Source organism: Heptranchias perlo, chromosome 8 (genome assembly GCF_035084215.1).
Source record: "Heptranchias perlo isolate sHepPer1 chromosome 8, sHepPer1.hap1, whole genome shotgun sequence".
In the NCBI taxonomy this organism is placed as follows: Eukaryota; Metazoa; Chordata; class Chondrichthyes; order Hexanchiformes; family Hexanchidae; genus Heptranchias; species Heptranchias perlo.
The window spans coordinates 16,759,657-16,783,894 of record NC_090332.1 but is presented as its reverse complement, the minus strand read 5'-3'; the positions used below and the strand labels follow the sequence as shown (position 1 = coordinate 16,783,894).

General features: G+C 41.2%; 1 protein-coding gene across 1 annotated transcript in view; it reads right to left on the bottom strand.

Annotated features, from left to right (window-relative positions):
* Positions 1-13,113: 13,113 nt before the first annotated feature.
* Positions 13,114-24,238, bottom strand: part of LOC137324303 (formin-2-like) — a 315,087-nt gene continuing 303,962 nt past the window's right edge. The window contains exons 20-21 of the mRNA XM_067988446.1: positions 20,446-20,527; positions 13,114-15,028 (exon numbers count right to left, since the gene is read on the bottom strand). Of these exons, the coding sequence (XP_067844547.1) occupies positions 14,978-15,028; positions 20,446-20,527 (133 nt within the window). The 3' untranslated portion in view covers positions 13,114-14,977. The remainder of the gene's footprint in view (positions 15,029-20,445; positions 20,528-24,238) is intronic.

The window sequence follows — 24,238 nt, the reverse complement described above, 5'->3', positions numbered from 1 at the left end:
AAATAGTGGGGTTACATTTGCCGCCCTCCAATCTGTAGGAACTGTTCCAGAGTCTATAGAATTTTGGAAGATGATCACCAATACATCCACTATTTCCAGGGCCACTTCCTTTAGTACTCTGGGATGTAGATTATCAGGTCCTGGGGATTTGTCAGCCTTTAGCCCCATTGATTTCCCTAGCACTATTTTTTTTTTACTAATACTGGTTTCCTTCAATACCTCCCTCTCACTAGGCCCTTGGTTCCCTAACATTCCTGGGAGGTTATTTGTGTCCGCCTTTGTGAAGACAGAACCAAAGTATGTGTTTAATTGTTCTGCCATTTCTTTGTTCCCCATTATAATTTCCCCCCATTTCTGACTGTAAGCGACCTACATTTCCAGCAATGGCTTCTCTTCCCTCTCCCATATGGTCAACTCTAGAGGCCTTCCTGCTCTACGTGTTGCCATTTGATGACATGATCTGCAAGCAAGGAGTTAGCTTTCAGATGACTCTACTTCTCCAAAACCTCTCAACCCTTTAACTGCCTTTGTGCTACCAGTCGGCTTGTCTGACATCTCAGGTCTGATTTTCAACTGCCCGCTACCTGTTTTTCACCTGAAAAACGGGCGTCCAGCAGTTGAAAATGGGGAGGGGATTTCACCCTGCCCCCCACCCCACCCATGTTGAAAGCTAAGGCTCATCTGATATAAAATCAGGTGGCCCTGTTAATGGGCGAGCAGCACGCATGCCTGTTTCCGGCGAGAGGTTGCTTAAATATGCTCTCTATGTATTCTGTCTGCATTAAGTTCCACTTGCCCATCACCATCATTCTCACTGACCTATATTGGCTTCCGGTTCCTCAACACATTAAATTTAAAACCTTCATCCTTGTCTTTAAATCCCTCCATGGTCTGGCCTCACCCTACTTTTGCAATCGTCTCCAGCTCTGTATCCCCTCCTGAACACACTGGGGCCGATTTTCAGCACACATTGGGCGGTCAATGGGTGGAGCAATCGCACCGCCCATCTGATAACTTGAGCGAGAGGCCAGAACCATTTTCATGGTCAGGCCTCATTTGAATGGCACTGGCCAGCTGCCAGCAGTCAATGAGCACTGACCGGCAACTCGCCGATCGGGGGTGGGGAAATCTGGCAGCTCCTCCATGGCGCCAAACAGGTAGTAAGCGTTTAAGGTGGAAAGGCAATCCGGAGGGTGGGGAGAGGGGCACAGAGCAGCCATCAGTGGGTGGGAAGATTTTTGTGGGGCTTGACAAGGCATTCATGTTCTTCTTGGCCCCATAAAAATCAGTGCTGGAGGTTTGTTTTTAAGGCCTTTGGGAGTGTATTCCATTGGTCCCTTTAAAGACTGCTGGTCAGGCCACACTGCATCCAGTACCAATGCGTGGGATGCACACAAAATGAGGAAGTTCTCATTAGCAAAGGTGGAAAATGAACAGGATGAGGGTGATTATTGATCGGTGGCTGAAAGTATCCAGTCACTGTGAAGCTTTTCTTAACAATGCTTATTAAGCACGGGAATGCATTTTGAAGGCACTTATTTACAAGTCACTACAGGTTGTTTCAATCTTGTATTTTGAAACTGTGGAAAATTCTTGGCAGTTTATCTTTAAAAGAATATGAATACATTGGGATGGTGCAGAGAAGATCAACAAGGATGATTATGGAATTTAGAGCTTCAAATGACAAAGACAGATTGAACTGGTTTTAGGTGAAGAAAAGAAGATTAACATGGTCCAGCAGCACAGGAGGCTGCCATTCGGCCCATTGTGCTTGTGCCGGCTCTTTGAAAGAGCTATCCAATTAGCCCTACTCGCCTGCTCTTTCCCCATATCCCTGCAAATTTATACTTTTCAGATATGTATCCAATTCCCTTTTGAAAATTAGTCTAGGCTTTTAAAAGGAAAAAAATATCAATTTTGTAGATTTAAAAGATTATTTAATTTAAACTGTAACTGCAGAACTGAAGGCTATGAGTGTATAACGGCAAGCTTCAAGGATGGCGAGAGATTAGAAGCAGCTTTGTTTTTCTTACACAGTTACTATGGGGAAGTGACTCCCAGCAAAAGTAATTTGTGCCATATTTAACTTCTTGAACAAAGTGTTTAATAATCTAAGAATGGAATTGAAGGTTGTAAGGCTAAGGATAAATAGGAATGATCAAATATTCTGTGGAATATCCTATTTCCTGCATGTCTAGAAGCATGAATGGGGCACCTGCAAAGTGGAAGTGGTAAGACCCTTGCTAGCTGTCGTTCCTCTCCCTAGGATAAGATCTTTTGCTTGGTGCACCCCTGTTCCTCCTCAGGTAGTATAATTACTGCAACTGTTAGGTTTTCTTTTCCCACTGACTTTATTGCCGTAAGGAGACAGTTACCTCTGGCTTTGAGTGTCACTTCCAACTCCATGTGCCGTGACTGTGCACAAAACTTCAGTGTGCCTAAAGTTAATTGTTATTTTTATTCCTGAATGTAAGAAATTTACTGCCATCTTAGACCTGTATTAGATAATGCAAACCAGTAGAAATATCTCCCAGATTACACAATACCTAGAATTTAATTTTACACAGTCAATGGAAAAAAAAAATCAACCCTATCTAACTTTCTTCATTTTTGAAATTTAGTAACTTTATTTGAAAATATACAGAAAATTATTGAACAAATCCTGCTTACAGAATGTAGTAATCTGTAGCACTATTTTTTGTTCAAATACCGTGTACATTTGTTCTATTGAGAGACTTTATGATGGACTGACTTTCAAGCCTTGCGATGAACTCATTAGATAGACCCCCCCAACAAGGTCACGGTCTGGATCTGGTGGCTCATCAGCTACAGAAGAACTTGACGTTGGCCCAACAGCCCACACAGACATCAGAGGACTCAAAGGAATCCTGAAGGCTGACATACCGGAGCTGTGAGAAAGAGGATTGCTGGTTTCTTGCCATTGTGCTGAGTAGATAAACAAGGGAGACAACCCGCTCTATCAACTGCGTAAGATTGCACAAAATCAACGCCCTGGGTGTTACTGGACCACACAATGTCAAAAGCAGAGCCGATGACCTGAGGAAGCTGAAATGCGACCTTCCCATGTGTACTCTGGGTACAAGGTTCGGTTGTTGAAAGGCCAGCACCTGTCAGCTGTGGCTGGCTTTCCTTCGGTCTTTTATGGCATGCCCTGCAGATTATTTGAGAGTACTGTGGAGGATCCTTCTATAGATGTACTGTCCCGCTGATTCTTGGCAGCACAATGTAGAGACGGGACTTTGGACCCCATGGTTTTCAAAAACTGTTGTATAGCCCCCCGTTCTTCACCAAATGCCTTAGTGATAGACATCATCCTTGGTCTCCTACTATAAAATAGTGATTATTTTGGAATGTAATTCTGAGGATCAGAAGAATTATGCTTGGAGTATGAAAAATATTTCTATTAACTAATGTTGAGCTGTCTAGTGGTTGCGTGTGAGGTTTTCAACTATGGGCATCCTTGATTCAAATTCCCTCTTCAGGTGGGCCACAGCCTATCCAGCTGCTGAATGGGTATCAGCATTGATTGGATATTAGCAGGAGCCCTGTGCGAAAAGACTCGTACATACATTGCTTCAGGCCAATGAAAGACAGATGGAGACTATCCCCTCCGGCCAGGACTTTGATTAAGAGCTGGTCGCAGGCAATTTGAACTGTGCATGAACTGAATGCTTGTACAATAATACTGTTTCAAAACATGGAGAGTTATAAGGGCCAATTTTCCTCATCCTTGTGTCCAAGGAACTGAGCATTCTCCAGGCACAAAGGCCAGGGAAAAAGGGACAGAGACTGGGACTATTGGGTTTCCACTCCTTTCACAATGGCCTGGGACTGTTCTGGAGGGCAGAGCCTAGCCTTCACCTGAAGCATGCTAATTAGGACCGGCCATTAAATTCAGTTGGGCCTCCCTGCTGAACATTGTTCCCGCCCTGGATTTAAAATCAACCCCAGAGTGTGTAATAGTGATGGTCATTGTGACCAACTGGAAATATTTATCACCTCAAATGGTTAAAGCAAACACCCTTGGTACACTTTCAACATAAATGATTTATGTATTAAAAAGACTTCCCTCCTTCCAAACTGCATGTCCTCCTTTATAGATTTCCTTCTGTTACTTATCTGCTCCAAGGAAATGTACTCGAATTCTGCCCTTAAGAAAAAAAATACACCATAAATAAGTTTATTGAATGAACCCTAAAGCCAGAATCACCACAGATTGGCAGGGTTAAAAGGTTACGGGTTGAAGGGGCCAGGGCTGAACATCCCTTTTTAACAAATTCTACTTGAAGCAGTGCTTGGGCACAGGGATGGTGGGTGCATGGGATAGAAGATGGGTTGCAGAGTTCAGCTGAAGGAAAGAGTTTCAGGATCCCAATTTTTAAATGAAGAAACAGTTATACAACAACATGGAGACCGACTACTTACCATCATTTTGTTCTGCTGACAATAATAGAACTTTCAGCTGTAATCAGCTGAAATACTTGTTTTAAGAGAGAAATTTACAATGTTAAAGATCATTATAATTCGGCTTGACCACACGTCCAACAATCTACATAAATGTAGCACTTTTCATATAACAAAATGACCAAGACATTTTACAGGGGGAGCAGTGGATATCAAGGAGGAGGTTAGGGGAGGTAACTGAAAGGTAGGGTTTGAGGATGATGTTGAAAGTGGGGAGAAAGGTAGCAAGGTGAAGTTTAGGATGAGAATTTGAGTACGGGGAACAGTGACTAAATGATCTGATTCCTACGTTGGACATAATGGGGATGGGTGGGTGGAAGTGAGGGTGTGGAAACTATGCAATAGACCGTATTGGAAGCGTACTGTATGTGAGCTACAATGTAGGATTGGCAAGAGTTCACAAGCAAGGTGGAGCAATGCCATGAAGGAATTTGAAAATAAGAACAAGTATTTTCATAGAATCATACAGCACAGGAGGCCATTCAGCCCATTGTGCCTGTGCCGGCTCTTGGAAATCTATCTAATTAGTCCCACTCTCTTGCAAATTTTCCTTTTTCAAGTATTTATCCAGTTCCCTTTTGAAAGTTATTATTGAATCTGCTTCCACCACCCTTTCAGGCAATGCCTTCCAGATCATCATAACTCGTCATGTAAATTTTTTTTGTGCCTCATCTCCCCTCTATAGCCAATTATCTTAAATCTGTGTCCACTGGTTACTGACCCACCCACTGCTCCAAATGTACGAGCAGCTCGCCGACGGCAAGCTACTGCTGCCCGACCATGAAAATTGGTCAGGCCTCTCGCCGGTGACATTTCCTCCACCTGATGCATTTAAGGGGAAGCTAGATAAGTACATGAGGGAGGAAGGAATCGGAGGATATGCTGATAGGGTTAGTTGAAGTGGAATGGTAAGAGGCTCATGTGGAGCATAAACACAGACCAGTTGGCCTGTTTGTGCTGTAATTTCTAATTCTACGATGTCTGCTGAACCGAAAAATTAGCCCTGGTTTCTCCTGGTAGTCCACGATCACTTTGAAAATAACAACTGTGGTTGACCAGAAATCTGGCTAATACACGACCTAGTTGACAGTACACTCAAAATACACTGTACAGATTTCTGTTAGTTCTATTACACAAAAAAGTTACCAACTTTATCTTTAATTAATACAATAACTGCAAAATATGACATCCTCCCCAGGTTTCACGGACATTATCACTAGTCTCCTTGGTGTCTTTCAATTCTCAATGTTGGAAGTAGAAAACAATGTAAGGTTACATTTCTTATTAATTCTGATCCACAAAAACATTGGCCATTGACATTTAAATGAAATTAACAGATGTTCATCCAGTTACGTCACATATTTTACAGGACTGCATAGTTTTCAAACACTAATGACTGAAGGAAATCAGAGTTATTTCTTCATATATTTGTAACCTGATCCCAAAGGGATAGTGGACCAGTGGGAGATGTCAAAATTAAAATTTACTTTGTTTTCTGACCCCGTGTCTTACATTTGGGACCATTTAGCTGAGACAAACCTTACGAAGAATTCTAGTTTTTATTTCATAGAAGTGAATTGTCACATCACTGTGCGTAGTGCAACAAAATTCTCAAACTTAAGGAATGGAGATAGGACGCTGCCTAGCAATCCATAGGAGACAGAAAATATTCTGCAAATGGTGTAACTTTTTTTGTAATTGAAATGTTACTGCAAATTTACTATCAAATTATGTTAATGAACACTATTACACTTTCAGTCCTTAATGGTTACATAGAAGAAAATAAATTGAAAAGCCCATTGAGCGAAACAAATCAAAAATCAATCAATCTCTTCCTTTCATTTTAATTGCTGTATACATGCTGTAGAGTGTCTCACTTTCTTGGTTTATATGTGCTCTATACTTGGGGATGTTCCTGGGTCCGTGCCCAGTGCACTGGATCACCAGGGCTCAGAGAATATAACAGGTGTGCACCCTGACCCATCCAATCTTCTGATATTTGCTGCACCCAGCGATCCAGTGCACCTGGGAATGAATCCAGGAAAATCTCACCTATACTGTTGAATACTTTCTAAAAAAGTGGTCTTGGAAAAAGATAAACTTGAAGATTCAACAGTTTATCTAATTTAAATATTATACCATATTAAGAAGATTGCATCTAATGTGTGCCAATGTTTATTGGTGTGGAGATGCCGGTGATGGACTGGGGTTGACAATTGTAAACAATTTTACAACACCAAGTTATAGTCCAGCAATTTTATTTTAAATTCACAAGCTTTCGGAGGCTTCCTCCTTCGTCAGGTGAACATCGTTCACCTGACGAAGGAGGAAGCCTCCGAAAGCTTGTGAATTTAAAATAAAATTGCTGGACTATAACTTGGTGTTGTAAAATTGTTTACAAATGTTTATTGGGACAGATCATGACTTTGTGCGATGGTATAAAATGGGTGATAGCAAATCGGCAGCCTGTTTTACATCTCTCCCAATTTTTATTTCCATTGACTTCAATACCCCGGGATTTTCTCCGAGAGAGGCAGAGTACCTGCACCTACAAACAGGTATTGGATTAAGTTTGTAAATGAAAGAATGCCAGTTGGAGGGATGCCTGAAGAAGCTTGAGGTAGCTCTCGGATCTGAGGTCCCCATCCCCACCAGACTGGAGGAATTGAGAGGTGCAGGCAGCAAAACCACAGAGGGTTAAAAACAAAAGTCTCACCCAGAGGCTGCACTCTCTCCTGCAGCAGCAGCTGGATTTCCACTCCCCAATTCTGGGCACACGTCCATGTCAGGGGCTATGCTAGTGACTTGAACCCACAGATACAAGTGGCTCATGTCAGTTTGAGTGCAATTCAGGTGTGCCCCGCGCTGACCTAGTTCCTTGATTGAGCAATGGTGCAGCTGTTATATAAGCAATGTCATGAAAAATCTAATTCATTACAAAAGTCCTCACCGACCTGGACTCCTACTACGCCGCTGTCCTACATTCCCATGATAGCTTCCACTGTGATACTCTTCTAAGGGCCCCCTCCTCCCTCAGTCCTATTGGCCATTGGTGATGCTACTACTAGAACGTCTACCTATTCATTTTTTGATAGTCTGTTTTCTTCTCAGCCTGTGGCTTTTTTTAAAAAAACAGTAATCGTAAATCTGTTCTTTTAAGTACAACAATGCAGCAAGAAATGGATGTGGGAAGGGGTACCACAATGCAGCATTAAATGGATGAGGGAGGGGGGTACAACAATGCAGCATTAAATGGATGAGGGAGGGGGTACCACAATGCAGCATTAAATGGATGAGGGAGGAGGGTACAACAATGCAGCATTAAATGGATGGGGGAGGGGGTACCACAATGCACCATTAAATGGATGGGGGGAGGGGTACCACAATGCAGCATTAAATGGATGGGGGGAGGGGTACCACAATGCAGCATTAAATGGTTGGGGGAGGAGGGGTACCACAATGCAGCATTAAATGGATGAGGGAGGGGGTACAACAATGCAGCATTAAATGGATGGGGGGAGGGGTACAACAATGCAGCATTAAATGGATGGGGGAGGAGGGGTACAACAGTGCAGCATGGAATTGGTGAGTGGCAGGGAGGGGTACAACAGTACAGCCTGGAATTGGTGAGTGGCAGGGAGGGGTATCAATAGTGCCAGCATGGAATTGGTAAGTGGCAGGGAGGGGTACAACAGTGTAGCATGGAATTGGTGAGTGGCAGGGAGGGGTATCAATAGTGCCAGCATGGAATTGGTAAGTGGCAGGGAGGGGTACAACAGTGCAGCATGGAATTGGTGAGTGGCAGGGAGGGGTACAACAGTGCAGCATGGAATTGGTGAGTGGCAGGGAGGGGTATCAATAGTGCCAGCATGGAATTGGTAAGTGGCAGGGAGGGGTACAACAGTGCAGCATGGAATTGGTGAGTGGCAGGGAGGGGTATCAATAGTGCCAGCATGGAATTGGTGAGTGGCAGGGAGGGGTATCAACAGTGCAGCATGGAATTGGTGAGTGGCAGGGAGGGGTATCAATAGTGCCAGCATGGAATTGGTGAGTGGCAGGGAGGGGTATCAATAGTGCCAGCATGAAATTGAATGGGGAAAAGAATGCCACCATGAAATTGGAAGGCAATGGAAGAGGATTGCCAACCTGAACCAGAAGGCAATGAGGTGGTGATTGGGGGATGGGGAAGAAAAGAGAATGAGTGCCAGCTTGAACTTGGGGGTGTTCGCTGGAATTCTGGGGGTGGTATAGAAAAGCACCAGCTTGAACTGGAAGGGAGGCAGAAAAGAATGCCAGCAGGAACAGGGAGGGAGGTGGAAGAAAAAGGCTAGCATGAACTGAGGTGCAGGGGGAGATAAATGGCAGGTTAAACTGGGGGAAGAGGGGGACTAAAATGTTACCTTGAAATAGGAAGAAAAATGAGAAAGTATCAAAAGGCTTTGAGAAAAGAAAGAAACCCTGGGCCACCTTAAGCAGGTAGTAATAATATACATGCAAAAGTAAAGTTCTCTCACGTTATATGCAGCCTGCATGATTCAAGTTAAGCAACTGTGCGCCCCATGAAGAGAAATATCTTGATCACCCATGACTTATGAAAACAACCGCTCCCGAATGATCAGGAGAATCTACCACTATAAAGGCAAACCATACAAATCACTCAAAATTCATTTAAAAAATATTTTCAACAACTAATTTTCCATCTCATTGTGCTTACTGATATAATGAAAACATTTTTAAAAATTATCATGATCGAACTGAACTACCAAATTGTATTTTATGCGTTTGAGCACCAACATTAATATTTTTACTTGGAGGTTTCAGGATCTCTTCGTACCCTGCGGTTGGACTTGACCAGTTTCCTCACGGCCGGCACTTGGTTAGTTCAGACAAGATGCATAATTTCTCAGCATGAATCAGTAGTTTTTCAGTCCAAGTGAAAGACTATATCTCCTTATGATGTAAATGGATTTCAGAGTTTCTACCTAAATTTTTCCAAATAATTTGAAATCAAGCTGCAGTCTGACTTTTTTTTTAAAAAACAGGCAAAGTTTCACATTTGCTATTAACTGCTTAATTTTTAGTACCACCTGGTATATTAAGAAAACACTAGGAGGCTGAAAATTTGCCCCCCTAGTGGCACACTCCAGATGTAATTCTGCCAGGAGTGCAGTGCATCATAGAACAATACAGCATAGAAGGCGGCCATTCAGCCCATCGTGCCTGTGCCGGCTCTTTGAAAGAGCTATCCAATTAGTCCCATTCCCATGCCCTTTCCCCGTACCCCTGTAAATGTTTCCCCTTCAAATATTTATTCAATTCCCTTTTGAAAGGTATTATTGAATCTGCTTCGACCACCCTTTCAGAGTGCATTCCAGATCATAACTTGCTGTGTGAAAAAGTTTCTCTTCATCTCGCCTCTGGTTCTTTTGCCAATTACCTTAATAGTAGGGGCTGGAACCCAGGTATGCCAGGTCCTGGTCTCTGCTTGAAGTTTTGAGTGGGGGAGTCAGAGGGGGTGGGGGGAGTGGTTGGCGTCTGCTTGGGGAAAAACCTTCATTCACCCAAACATTGTCCCTGACATTAATGGCAGCAGGGAAAGCACTATCAGCCCTCAGTCTGATCTAAGTGGGGCCTACCTAGGGGTTGCAGGACTGGATCCCCAAAGAAAACAAACAGTCATCTTTGTGGATGATGGGTATCAGTGACCTGGTCAAAATTCCTCTCTCAACCACCACCACTACTACAAACAAATTGCCTTTTATGGAATCTTTCAAAATGGCTGGTGTGATTGCCTGCATCGCAATCATCACGACAATTCATAGTACGTTAAGCACGCAGGGTTCTTTGAGACAATATGCGATATAAGATGCGATATAAATGCAAGCCATTTTTCTCTGGTTTGATAGCATTGGGGAATAAAGTGGGTGAGGCTATCTGTATTTCAGGGATAAGTCCATTCCTCAAACAATGTAGGAATGCAGGCTTTTCTCCATGTTCCTGAATAAACTTTTCTGGCTTTGATTTCCTTTTGAGTTCCCAATAGTTTCAAAATAATGGAAAACCAAAGGAATCTAAAGACTAGCATATTTCAGTTTTTCGCTTACCTATGAATCTTCAAAAATTATGAATATTTCTATTAAAAAATCTCAAACTCATGAATTCTCATTTTCTAATGATTTTTGAAAATGAACAGTTTCTTATTAACTGCATTCAGCATGCATGACAGGGAAGTTAATTCCATCTGTTCAAATGATTAACAACGTGCACCAATAGACTCAAATTTGATTTCGCTTCCACTCTTATTCAGCCATTAGTTTTAACTCAAAATATTTTTGTCTTTCCAGTGGCAGCGTTAGCCAATAACAACTAAACGTACAGTCTTATTAGACAAAAATATTGCTTCTTTTATTACTTCTAGCATGCAATTAACAATGAAGATGTAAAAGAAATTGAACTGGTATTTGTGGATCACCCATTGTTATAATAATCAATGAAAAAAGTTTATATAGTGTTTTTTAATCCTTGACTGAAAGGAACTTGATTCTGGAATACATCCCAATATCTACTGCCAAGGGTTCTCGTGCTAAAGTAAACAGTAGTATAGCAGTAGAGACAGAAGACAGTCCTGTCTAGTGCCTATTTTTAAAATGGAAAGAAATCAATCCAGTGGTTGTTAATGACACTAGAAGAGCAAATTATATACTGTAGTCTATTCTATTCAACAATGTTGTGGCTTGTATATTAGCTGCAACTCTAATTATCAGTGGTTTCTTTCTAAAGCCTTACCAAACCTTTACAATCTTGTAAGTTCAGGAAAACTGAACGTTTTCTAGTTGGTATAATATTGAAATGTTTACAAAGGTTTTGCAATCTTTAATAAGTAGCAATATGGAGTAGTTATTGCCAAAAATTCACTTTTCTTTAACTCCTTCCTAATATGTTTTGACAATTTCCCTCTCATGATCTCCTTCTGTTTCCCTGAGCCATGTAATATTTTCCACTAGAGAGCATGACTTGCCTTTGGGCGTTTGCCAGTTAATGCCCAGACACCGGCCTTAGGGTGAGTCACTGCTGTTGTATCTTCTGTGCTCAACTTGAAAGAATATTCATGGCCTTGTTCTTGGGTATGAGAGACAAAATTCTACGTTTATAATGAAAAATTACTACATCATAAAAAAAAGTACTTATTGCATGACTACTTGGAGGTTATAATCAGGCCATATAACTTCATACTCCCTTAAGCCAATTAACAGGCGATGTGTGAATGAAGCCCAGGGTGAGGAATCCTATAATCTTTCTTGCTGTCTATGGGGAAAGCTCAAATGGCATGACATAAATTAACATACCACCTGAAATTACTGGGATGAATGTACATCCCAGTACTTGATACTGCAGCAAATTACACAGCTTCTGTGTTGTGCCACTGCACCACCTCTATCTTTCTTTGACATTGCCTTAAGAGGCACCCAATCAAGACCTCCATGAAAACTACAATAGGTATGCAGAGCAAAATGAGAGAGCTGTTCATCTAGTGATTCTATGCACAGGTGAACTTTATCCAGGGATCTGGTGCAATCTATTCACCATTTTGAACAGTTAGACAGTGTGATTAGATTGATTAGTATATTTATTCATGGAAGAGCCGCACCCAAACCTGAAGGACAGCAAAGGTTATCTCAATATTCAAAAAAAAGACAGCGACCTGAATCATAGATCTGTGGCGGTGGAAAAAATTGCAGAATATTCATGTCCACCAGCTCTGCAATTGCATCTTAAGTTGAAGTAACATTTACACATACACTATCCATGCTTTACATCATGCACACACAATCTTTTTCACAAAGAAAATAAGTTCAATTCTGAGAGTCTCAGCTGACAATTTAGGTTCTGAAATTACTTCTGTTGACACTTTTCTATACCCTCTCCAATGCATTATTTTTAAGGTAGGTTGCCCGATTAGTAAATTCATATTTAGAATGTTATGCCAAGAGTTATGTACAGTTAATATATAATTTTGACATAAATGGCCTCAAGATGTATCTTAGTACTTAGTAGTCTTGTTGACAAAAGCTTTACTTAGACTGAAGTCTTTCAGTAATCAGAACCGAATCACTTTCGCATTTCCTAATGGACACCAGTTTGTTTGCTTGTTTCGATATACACTTCGCCCGACATATTTCCATTTTAAAATCTGTGCTAAAATTCCTAAACTCATTTGCTTGATTTATCCAAGTTTCTTTGAATGCTGTTGATCAATCTTCCTTATAAGAGTAACATATTGTGAATACTGTAAACAGGGAAGAGGAAGTGGGGAGACCCGTAGAAATTTAGAATGGTCCAGGGATTTTGCTCCAACACTCTGCAAAAACTACAACACATAAGGTGCGAGTACACACTTGAAATATGTGCCAATTGAATGTTGCATTTGCAGGTGAACGGGAGTTGGCAAACTTGAACAGATTTCTTTACTTGGTTTGTGTTCCATACCCTTGAAGGCAAAGACACAGTGCTGAAGGGTGAATGCATTGTTCAAACACCCAATTACACCTAAAATTCAAAACAGTAAATTGGAATGGTTTTGAAACTTGAACTTAAGGTAGTTCTTAATGAAATGAGAGATCAATAGAATAAAAATTAAAATATTGTTTATTGTTGGCACATATTACAAGTGAAAGAGGAAACCATTGGTGACTCAGACATAAAAGCATGGACTTCAAATATGCTAATATCCCTTTGCCTCAAAATAGATGGTGTTTTTTTTCCCCCCCTTTTAACATTTTCTATCCAGATTTGTGTGTACCAATATGACTTCAGCAATTCTTTTGTCAGGTTAGTGTAATGATTACAGATAACATTGACAGATGAGCCTATTTATAATTCAGTCATGTTTACTACTGTGCAGTTGATTAATTTCTAGACCATTTCACTGCACATTAACATGAAGGCAAGTGTAGTTGATATGACTAAATTGTAAATTCTGTAGTTAAAACCACAAATAAGTAAATATATTAGGCTGCACTTAGGGCATCAGAGAATTCTGACTTCAACTGGTGTTTTTTTGCTTTTGAGCACACATACTCTTATTTATTCAGTTTTGTCTCCTTGCTAGTCCCTCTTGTGGCCGACAGATTGGGGTGGGTAGACGGCTCCCAGATTATTGCCAATTTCTTGCTTGGCATTTGGGAGGCACACAAGGAGAGTTTAGGGAACAATCCTTTTCCAATTTTAGGTGGTCATGTTGCAGAAAAGCAGATGCTGGGAAGGAGATAAAAGCTGTGATTCAATTAATGGGTTTTGCAGACATGCAAAGATCTAGTCAAGCTTTAGTGAAGGATATTACAACTGGGCACAACCTTACATCTCTGTTCATTAATGTACAGTTAAATTAACATACAACCAAAAAATTTCTGAATATTAGTCAAGTTTTATTTATCAGAAAAAACCTACAGTACGTTTCATATAAATTAACAGACCTCGAAAAGAAACTCCAAATAGAAATACTAAATACAGTGTTGCACTTGGCGATTTTAACAGACTATTGTCAACTTACAGCATTATACAAATATAAGTTATCCTGACACAATAGAATCTAAAATCGACATGCTGTTATATACCTACATTTAAATAATTTAATATTTTGTTGTCTTATGAACAGCAATAAGACACAAATTTACATTTAAAACAAAAAAAACGATGAGTGTACAGATACATGTTTTATTATAATAGCTTTATAACTTAATCCTAGTTTGAGTTTAACAGTAGTGCATCTCTGCTACAACCACCCCAGCAAAGTTCCATCTTAATACTGAGGAAGGTCCGTGGCAGACAAACTGTAACCTCCTTCACAGCAATACCAGTTCATTGTAACCTAATCAAAAATATTCGCAACTTTTAACTGTGGTGATTAATCCCTTCAAGATGAAATTTGTCTATGTGCGTACTTTGCCAAAATCCAGCAAGTCACAGAGGTTAGAAGGTATTTAAGAAAATAACTGATCTATTTCTCATGCACTGTTACTGTTTATCCATTGGACAAAAATCTAGAATCTGTCCAAATTATTTAATTAATTAATGCTGTCATGGAATATATATATATATAACATTTTTAATGTAAAATACACAGTGCCAGTGAAAGGATTAAACACCTGCAATCACTGATTGTGTCTCCTTCCTCGACAAATCATCAGTTCAGTAGTCATTGACCTAAAGACCCGAAAATCCAGTATCCCTTCAGGTCTGTAGTTTGCTGTGAAATGCTTTCCAGAAGATGCAGTGTCCTGTTGCTTGTCTAATGAGCATGCAGTCAGTGAATGCAATGCCCTTGTGTAGCAGATAAAGACTTGTACAATCGTATGGCTGAATTGACCAATCAAGGAGTGAGCAATAACATCATCTCTACATAATGGGCACGGAAAAGTGTGATAATGTGCCATTACATGGGTAGAAATGTAAAAGGTGAGGGAAAAGATGATATGCATGGACCCTCTAATTCCTAAGGATACGATTCATTAACACGTTTGTCTTTCATGGTCAGTTTTGCTTTCTGTAAAATAAAAGAGTGATTAAAATTTTAATTTGTAATACAGTAACTCAATTACACAAAAGTTCAACTAAGATGAATTGTGACTAAATATTTATTGAGAAAGAAAGGTAATGAGCCAAATTTTGCTGTATCAGGGCATCTAATAGCATCTGCCGTTAGTTAGACTCGCCCTTGCACGTTTAGGTTTTTAAATATTTTGCGTGGCAAGTTGCTGAAAGCGCGAGCTGATAACATCACAGTGAGGGAAACAGGGCAAGCATTCTCTTTAACCAGAATGAAGGATTGTGAAATTAACAGCGCAAGGACTGAAAAGGAAGTGTAAATTAGAGTGGGTGAATTCAATGTCAAATCAGGTACAGAGAGGGAAAGATAGATTGAATTGAGAGAAAAAGAGTCAAGGGAAAATAAAAAAATTAAATTTGACATTTTTAAAATCTCCAACAATTGAAGCCTGAAGGAACGAGACTCCACACTTGTAATAGTTAATTTTCAGTGCCAGAGATTGATTGGCAGTAATTCACACTTATCATGTTGTAGACAAGACTTAACTTTCTGTGGCGAATTTAGTTTGTATCTGCAACTTCACACCATTCAGTGCATTTCAATGGTGAAGCAGGCAGCGAGATGCCGTTTTCTCGAAGCTAACGGCGGAATGGCACATCTCGGACGGCAACTTTTGGATGTTTGAGTTTAACCGTGCATCTGCTCCTCGCCTGAAGTTGCTGTAGGATTTGCGCATGAGGTGATCTCATTGAAACATAAAATTCTCAGAGGGCTTGACAGGGTAGATGCTGAGGCTGTTTCCTCTGGCTAGAGAGTGTAGATCTAGGGGTCATGGTCTCAAGATAAGAGGTCGGCCATATAGGATCGAGATGAGGAAAAATGTCTTCACTCAGAGGGTTGCAAATCTTTGGAATTCTCTACCCCAGCGGGCTGTGGATGCTCAGTAGTTGAGAACATTCAAGATCGAGATCGATAGATTTTTGGACACTAAGGGAATCAAGGGATATGGGGATAGGGCAGGAAAGTGGAGTTGATGTAGATGATCAGCCACGATCATACTGAATGGCGGGGCAGGCTTGAGGGGCCATATGGCCTACTCCTGCTCCTATTTCTTATGTTCTTATGGCGAGCACCATTAGCCTCACTGTTATTTTGATGGCAAAATCTGGCCCTCTATATATCAATGTATTTGTACAAGAAACTGGGAGCCACTTTAAATGCTCTTTACGTGCAGAAACTCTTCCATCTGAATACAAAACTGCACCAGGGGACTCAGAAGAACTGTTGGTTGAAAGTCAGGAAGGCGCCAACATACTAATTAATAACTGCAACTTTGTTTATGATGCTTGCTTTGGTTAATTAAATGAAACAGTGTTGGCAGCAAAATGACAACAACTTGCATTTATATAGCATCTTTAATGTATTAAAACGTCCCAAGGTGCTTCACAGGAGGGTTAAACAAAATTTGACACTGAGCCACATCATGAGATATTAGGACAGGTGGCCAAAAGCTTGGGCAAAGAGGTCGTTTTTTTTTTTAAAAAAAGGGCTCATCTCCAATACCTGTTAGGTGGACACTACTGACGTCCCAAGGGTAGGCCACAGACATGCTGTGTGCTTTTAATTATATGTATGTTTGTCAGCGTTCTTTGACTTTTGAAAGATACGTATTGGATTTCCTTTGTCCTGGCAATGGATGAAAGACTTCAACTTATGCAAGGCAGATCTTTACAACCATCTTTCCCAACTCTACAGAGGCCATCAAGAGAAAGGCTGGACAGCCCATAAAGAAATAGGTGAAGAATCTCATTTAACGTTATTGTTAACAAATCCCATCTCAGGGCCAGTGGTATTAAGAGAATTAATGAAGGGTCCTCTCTCTCCATTACTTAACGTATTTGAGAAAGTATAGATACATTTCGTGAAGTACTGTACACTGCTGTTCCTATTGCTACTGCTTATGACATTTTTTTTTAATGTTCTGTGATAGAATGCTTATTCCACTGAATTTTAAAATCTAGGAGGTTGAGAGAGGACATGTGACATTCAGTAAGCTAAATACAGTAACCAAGACTTTTGTATGACCCTGGGATTCACTACAGTACTTGATACTCAATGTGTAAAGGCACAGGGTTATACAGAGTGAACAGTCACTGATACTGAGCACAAGAAATAGTTAAGCAAAATTCCAAAACTTCATCATCATCTAAAAAAAGCTAACAAAAATAAGGCTTTCATCTAGGGTTCAAAGTGCTGTGGACCTAGTGTTTATTTAATGGCAGGTGTTAATTTGCCTCTCCCCCCAACCTATTTTTTTTAAAAGAGGAAAGGGTAAGGGAAGCAAGGGATTTCGCAGTTTTAAGATCCCAGGAAAAATGAAAGTAGACTACTTTGAGATAAGTCTCGATTGCAAATTAGCAGGGATTGGACAGCAGAGTGTGTAGAATTTCAGTTTTTATTTCAGATTTCCAGCATCTGCAGTAGTTTGCTTTTGATGTAGAATGGTGTATTTGGAATGTAGAAGGAAGTCCAAAGGAGCAGTGTCCATGGTAACATTGATGAAGCAGAGAAAGGAAGAAGAAGAACAACAACAACAAGACGACAGGTTGAGGAAGAAGAACAACAACAAGACGACAGGTTGAGGAAGAAGAACAACAACAAGACGACAGGTTGAGGAAGAAGAACAACAACAAGACGACAAGTTGAGGAAGAAGAACAACAACAAGACGACAGGTTGAGGAAGAAGAACAACAACAAGACGACAGGTTGAGGAAGAAGAACAACAACAAGACGACAGGTTGAGGAAGAAGAACAACAACAAGACGACAGGTTGAGGAAGAAGAACAACAACAAGACGACAGGTTGAGGAAGAAGAACAACAACAAGACGACAGGTTGAGGAAGAAGAACAACAACAAGACGACAGGTTGAGGAAGAAGAACAACAAGAAGACGACAGGTTGAGGAAGAAGAACAACAACAAGACGACAGGTTGAGAAAGAAGAACAACAACAAGACGACAGGTTGAGGAAGAAGAACAAGAAGACGACAGGTTGAGGAAGAACAACAACAAGACGACGACAGGTTGACGAAAAGAGAAAGTTGGGGAACAGTGGTGAGAGGGAACTCTCCTTATTTTCATTTCCATTGAAGTCAATGAAAATATATTTAAAAAATCAGGAGAGATGTATAACAGGCAGCTGAATTGATATGGCCCATTTTACACTATTACTCAAAAGTCAAAATTACCCCATAAGTTAGATCAGTGTGTCCCGATCCTCCAGTGATACATCGATGGTAAACTTTACTGGAAAGCTGATTTGAATATACATCAGTGAGAATAGTGGCGAATCAGAAGCGGTGCAGCCAATGGCCAATAAAGGGATTGCGTTTTACGGAAGAGAACTGAATGACCATCTTCATAGGGACTTGATTTTTAAAAAATCATGTATGCAAAATTATACTGAAGCAGAACCACAATCTACAGGTTTACATTGGAGGTTGAACGAATTGATCGCCAGGTTCATTTAAAAAATAAAGCTACTTAGAATTGTAATTTTCATTTAAGCTTTTCACAATTATAGAAAAAAAAATCTAGATGTCGGAACGTTGAGGCCGACTTTGTTGCATTTCATCTATTTGCTTTTATTTTCATTGAGTAATTGTGTGTTTCATTTGAGCTGCATGGTCTATTGAAATCTCAATTTAGAAAGAAAACAAACTTATAAGTGATGTTCCCCCTGAAGCTAATTTTAGTTTGAACTCAGAGGGCTGATAAACATACACGAGTTGCTGAAACTGACACTCTGGTGTTTCATGGATGTTTATTTTTGCCGGAACAACGCAACCACGCTGCTCAAGCTTCAGGTATTTTGCTGAAACATCTTTGCGATGTCTTTGGCCCAGATCGTTGGTATTTGTACTTTGAAAGGAAATGCATTCTTTAGGAGTTCAGAATTATTTTCAGCGTCACTTCAAAGTCCCATTCAGTGAATGTGTTACAAAGTCAATATCATACTACCAGGCCTCCAGTGCCATTATTTTTTTTTTAGTGGCGCAGTGTGAAAACTGGCCTAAATGCAGGAAAATGGTCATCACCATTGCCATCAATAGGGGGCGGAGCCATGATGATTACTTTCTAACTGTTTTCGGCGAAGCTAACAGTGGAGTGGTGCAAAAGTCTCAGGAAAATATGGAGCATCATAATTATTGGCGCAAGTCACTTACTCCATAATTTCCTCTTTCTTTTGCGCCAGTCAAGGATCCCAGCAACATAGAATGACGCAAGTCCCCAGGCAAATCTGGGTCGATATTTCACTTCCTCAAACTTCCTGGAACACACACCAGAGCATTATCCCTGCTTATGGCTGACACTGTTTGACTTGACACATGTGCCTTGATAGAACTGGAATCCAAGGTCTCTTGTGTCTGAAGAAATTAAATCCTCGTCATCAAGACGGCTTCCATGGAGAGCGGGCGATAATTTTAAATTACCTAATGATTACCTAAAGTTCAGGCGGCCGCCTGAAATGAGCGCAGGGCTCAATTCAGTATTGAAATAAGCCTCCTCGCGCTCCTTTCAGACCCGGAATCCTAAATTCAACTAGCATTTCCAGGTCTTGAGCAACCTAACCAATGTCCTTAAAGGGACTGCAGGAGGCCGTGCAAGAGGCCCCAAAAAAGGCAGGAGTGCTCCTCAAAGCAACTACAGGCTGCTCCCAGCCCTCATCCAATCCCCTCCTTTCCCCAGACTTACTGTTGGGCCTCCGCGTGGGGCAAAATTTTTAAGACCCTGACAAGAGAACTGCGTCGGGCTGCTTGACTGGCCCCCACCGCTCTCCACATTTATTCTGATGATGCCCGAGGATGCATTCCGGTACGCCGATTCTGTGCACTGTTGGAATCGTGCCTGGTTTGGGAATTTAGACCCCAACGTTTCATTGACGACTCCTTTACGGTCCCAGAAATTGCAGGCGCAGTCTGAAGAAGAAAGAAGTCTACTTTCTTTGGAAAGTACCTTTCCTTTCTGGTGCGGAGCCAACGTCGTCGGCAAGGTGACGTGATCCTCTCTTGTTAATTCGAAGTATTCATCAACTAACTGCTGCTTCCTAACAGTGCCAAAATACCACTGCAGCTTCAATTGCGTTTTTAAATCATACTATTTTTCTAATGGAATGCAAGTTCCACATTCCGAGACATCAAAATTACATAATTTTGTTTTGGGAGTCATGGCTTGCAAATGGTTTCCCAAGAGTTGTTTCAACACAAGTCAAAACCCAACATCCAGTTCTTCCTTTTGAGCCCTGAATACGTGCGTAGAGAAAATACAGAAGTACGGTGAGTCAAATACATGACAAATCCAATTATTCCAGAAGACTTGAAGTTCATCACTCCTAAACCTAGTGCATCAACTCACCATCCCAGTTTCGACTTTTTCCTTGACAGAGTAAGACCTTCCTTTCTTCTGACTGGATACATGTGCTTCTGCCTCTTTGATCCTAGAAGACAACAAAAAAAAGTTATTCTCCAGATGTGCAGTGCATGTCTAAACAGCAGAATTTTGCAAGTGGGCAAACCTTTCAGCCCACAAAGTGATTATGCCAATGCTGACTTATGGCAATAAAATCTGAGTAATAAAATGTGTAGAAAGACTTTAAGCCGAAATGGCTGTCAAAAGGAAGAAATGAGCGTGACTGGGCAGTGTTGACGATCTGGAGGTTCGGAAACAATGAGCTGTACATTAGACAGCAGATAGTGCCATTAAAACTTGGCTCAAATAATTAAGGACCTAAAAGTAGGGGGGGGGGGTGAGGCAGATCTTGATAAAATGAAGGAACTGACTAAACAAGAGTGTTTAGGGAAGGATTTAAGTGCAACATACAATTTTGAGACCCCCAAATTTCATTAGCTTGTTTAGTTTAATGTTCATACAAATAATAATAAACACAATTTAGCGTATTGAGATATTACTCAAAAATGGTTTTAGAATCAAAGAAATTGCCTAACTTTCAATACAATTTGTACTATAAACATCACAATTGACTGATTTACTGTACATACCACTGTGGAAAGATATTGATTGGCACATGATGTGCTTTGAAGTATTTGAATACACGTCACGTACATGAATGATTTTATCCATTTGTAAAGTTAAATGTCAAAGATTTGGCATAACTTACAGAAACAAATCAATTCACTGTGTTCTTGGACTAAACTAGAAAAAAAACTTCAACTGTGATGGATTTTACCAGCGTTGAACTCTTTCTTCAGAGTTTAAGTTAATGCCGAAAGAATGTTTCAGTGTGGTTTTAAAGAGCTTATCAACTGTACACATTTTACAAATTGTACCTTCGGGCTATGAACAGCAAAATGTTTCATGTAAATACTGGATAATTTAGCTGACTGTTTAAACAAATTAATTTCAGAGTTTAAAGAGGAAAAAAGTTGCAAATCAATTTTTGTGTAAAGCTGAACTGCTTTTTGCATTTATACAGGAAAAATGGTTGAATCTCCAGGGAAAATTTTTGTTGCACTTTTTAAACCGGTCGTCACCATCACTATTGTTCTTCAACTACCAATGAAACCGGGCTACCATCAGGCCTCTTATTTTTCTTCCAACTTTACCTTCTTCCACCGGCGATTAAAGTGAGCCAGAGTGCAGTCCTGGTAAAGGCAATTGGAAGCTGCCCAATGGTGCAATATTTACAAGCACTCCCGCCAGTTATCATTCGCTTCCTGAAACGGCACCGATATACCTAATCACAGGTGAAGCCCAAGATGTGACAAGTACCAATCAGCAGGAGCTTCAGGTAGCAGGTGGGGGTTAGAAAGTGAAAGAAAGTGTGATTGGCCGAGTGGGAAATTGCAACATTTGGTAAGTGCAGGGATAGAGACACAATCCAAAAGATGTGTCGAGGGGATGGGAGAGGCACAAAGGGGGACTGAAGGAAATACATTCAGAGTTGCACAGTGGGCATCCTGCGTGACTTCCGATGTGAATTATCTCAGTTGAAGGGTAGTTTTGTTAATTCTGAGGCACATCAAACCCATTCACCCCATACGCAAGGTCATAGGTTTCAGACCATTGGAGGCTAGGGTCTGCCAGATGGTTGTTGCCCTGTTGCTGTGAACATGGATAACGTGCATTTGAGACAATCTCAAACTGCATTTGAAGTTTAAAACTCAAATTGGATATTGGTAATAGACACTCATTTAAAATCTCAAAAATCATGAAGAACTGTTGTGAACAGGGATGAGGGACTTCAGTTATGTGGAGAAGCTGGGATTGTTCTCTTTAGAGCAGAGAAGGTTAAGTGGAGATATAATATAGGTCTTCAAAATTATGATAAAGTAAGGAGATATTGTTTCCACTGGCAGGTGGGTCAGTAACCAGAGGACACAGATTTAAAATAATTAGCAAAAGAAGCAGGAGGGAGATGAGGAGAATTTTTTTTTTTTTTTTTTAAGAACACAGCGAGTTATGATGATCCAGAATGCACTGCCTTAAAAGGGTGGTGGAAGCAGATTCAATAGTAACTTTCAAAAGGGAATTGGATTGAAAAGGAAAAAATTGCAAGGTTATGGGGAATAGAATCATAGAAAGTTACGGCACAGAAGGAGGCCATTCAGCCCATCGTGTCCGTGCCGGCCGAAAAAAAGCTATCCAGCTTAATCCCACTTTCCAGCACTTGGTCCGTAGCCCTGTAGGTTATGGCACTTCAAGTGCACATCCAAGTACTTTTAAAATGAGTTGAGGGTTTCTGCCTCTACCACCCTTTCAGGCAGTGAAGTTCCAGACCCCCACCATCCTCTGGGTGAAAAAAATTTTCCTCAGCTCTCCTCTAATCCTTCTACCAATTACTTAAAATCTACGCCCCATGGTCACTGACCCCTCCACTCCACCTCAGTATCCTCCCATTTATTGTGTACTCCCTTACCTTGTTTGCTCTCCCCAAGTGCATTACCTCACACTTCTCTGGATTGAATTCCATTTGCCACTTTACTGCCTACCTGACCAGTCCATTGATATCTTCCTGCAGTCTACAGCTTTCCTCCTCACTATCAACCACATGGCCAATTTTTGTATCATCTGCAAACTTTGCAATTCTCTACAATATCCAAGTATGTAAAAAACTTCAATAATATTGGCACTACGGAGCCCAAGAAAAACTGACGTCAATGGAGATCAGGAGGAAAACCCTCGGAGTCATACCTAGCACAAAAAAAGATGGTTGTGGTTGTTGGAGGCCAGCCATCTCAGCCCCAGGACATTGCTGCAGGAGTTCCTCAGGGCAGTGTCCTAGGCCCAAGCACCTTCAGCTGCTTCATCAATGACCTTCCTTCCATCATAAGGTCAGAAATGGGGATGTTCGCTGATGACTGCACAGTGTTCAGTTCCATTCGCAAACCCTCAAATAATGAAGCAGTCTGAGCCCGCATGCAGCAAGACCTGGACAACATCCAGGCTTGGGCTGATAAGTGATAAGTAACATTCGTGCCAGACAAGTGCCAGGCAATGACCACCTCCCCTTGACATTCAACGGCATTACCATCACCGAATCCCCACCATCAACAACCTGGGGGTCACCACTGATCAGAAACTTAACTGGACCAGCCATATAAATACTGTGGCTACAAGAGCAGGTCAGAGGCTGGGTATTCTGTGGCGAGTGACTCACCTCCTGACTCCCCAAAGCCTTTCCACCATCTACAAGGCACAAGTCAGGAGTGTGATGGAATACTCTCCACTTGCCTGAATGAGTGCAGCTCCAAAACTCAAGAAGCTTGACACCATCCAGGACAAAGCAGCCCGCTTGATTGGCACCCTATCCACCACCCTAAACATTCACTCCCTTCACCACTGGCGCACAGTGGCTGCAGTGTGTACCATCCACAGGATGCACTGCAGCAACTCGCCAAGGCTTCTTCGACAGCTCCTCCCAAACCCACGATCTCTACCACCTAGAAGGACGAGGGCAGCAGGCACATGGGAACACCACCACCTGCACGTTACCCTCCAAGTCACACACCATCCCGACTTGGAAATACATTGCTGTTCCTTCATCATCGCTGGGTCAAAATCCTGGCACTCCCTTCCTAACAGCACTGTGGGAGAACCGTCACCACACTGACTGCAGTGGTTCAAGAAAGCGGCTCACCACCACCTTCTCAAGGGCAATTAGGGATGGGCAATAAATGCCGGCCTCGCC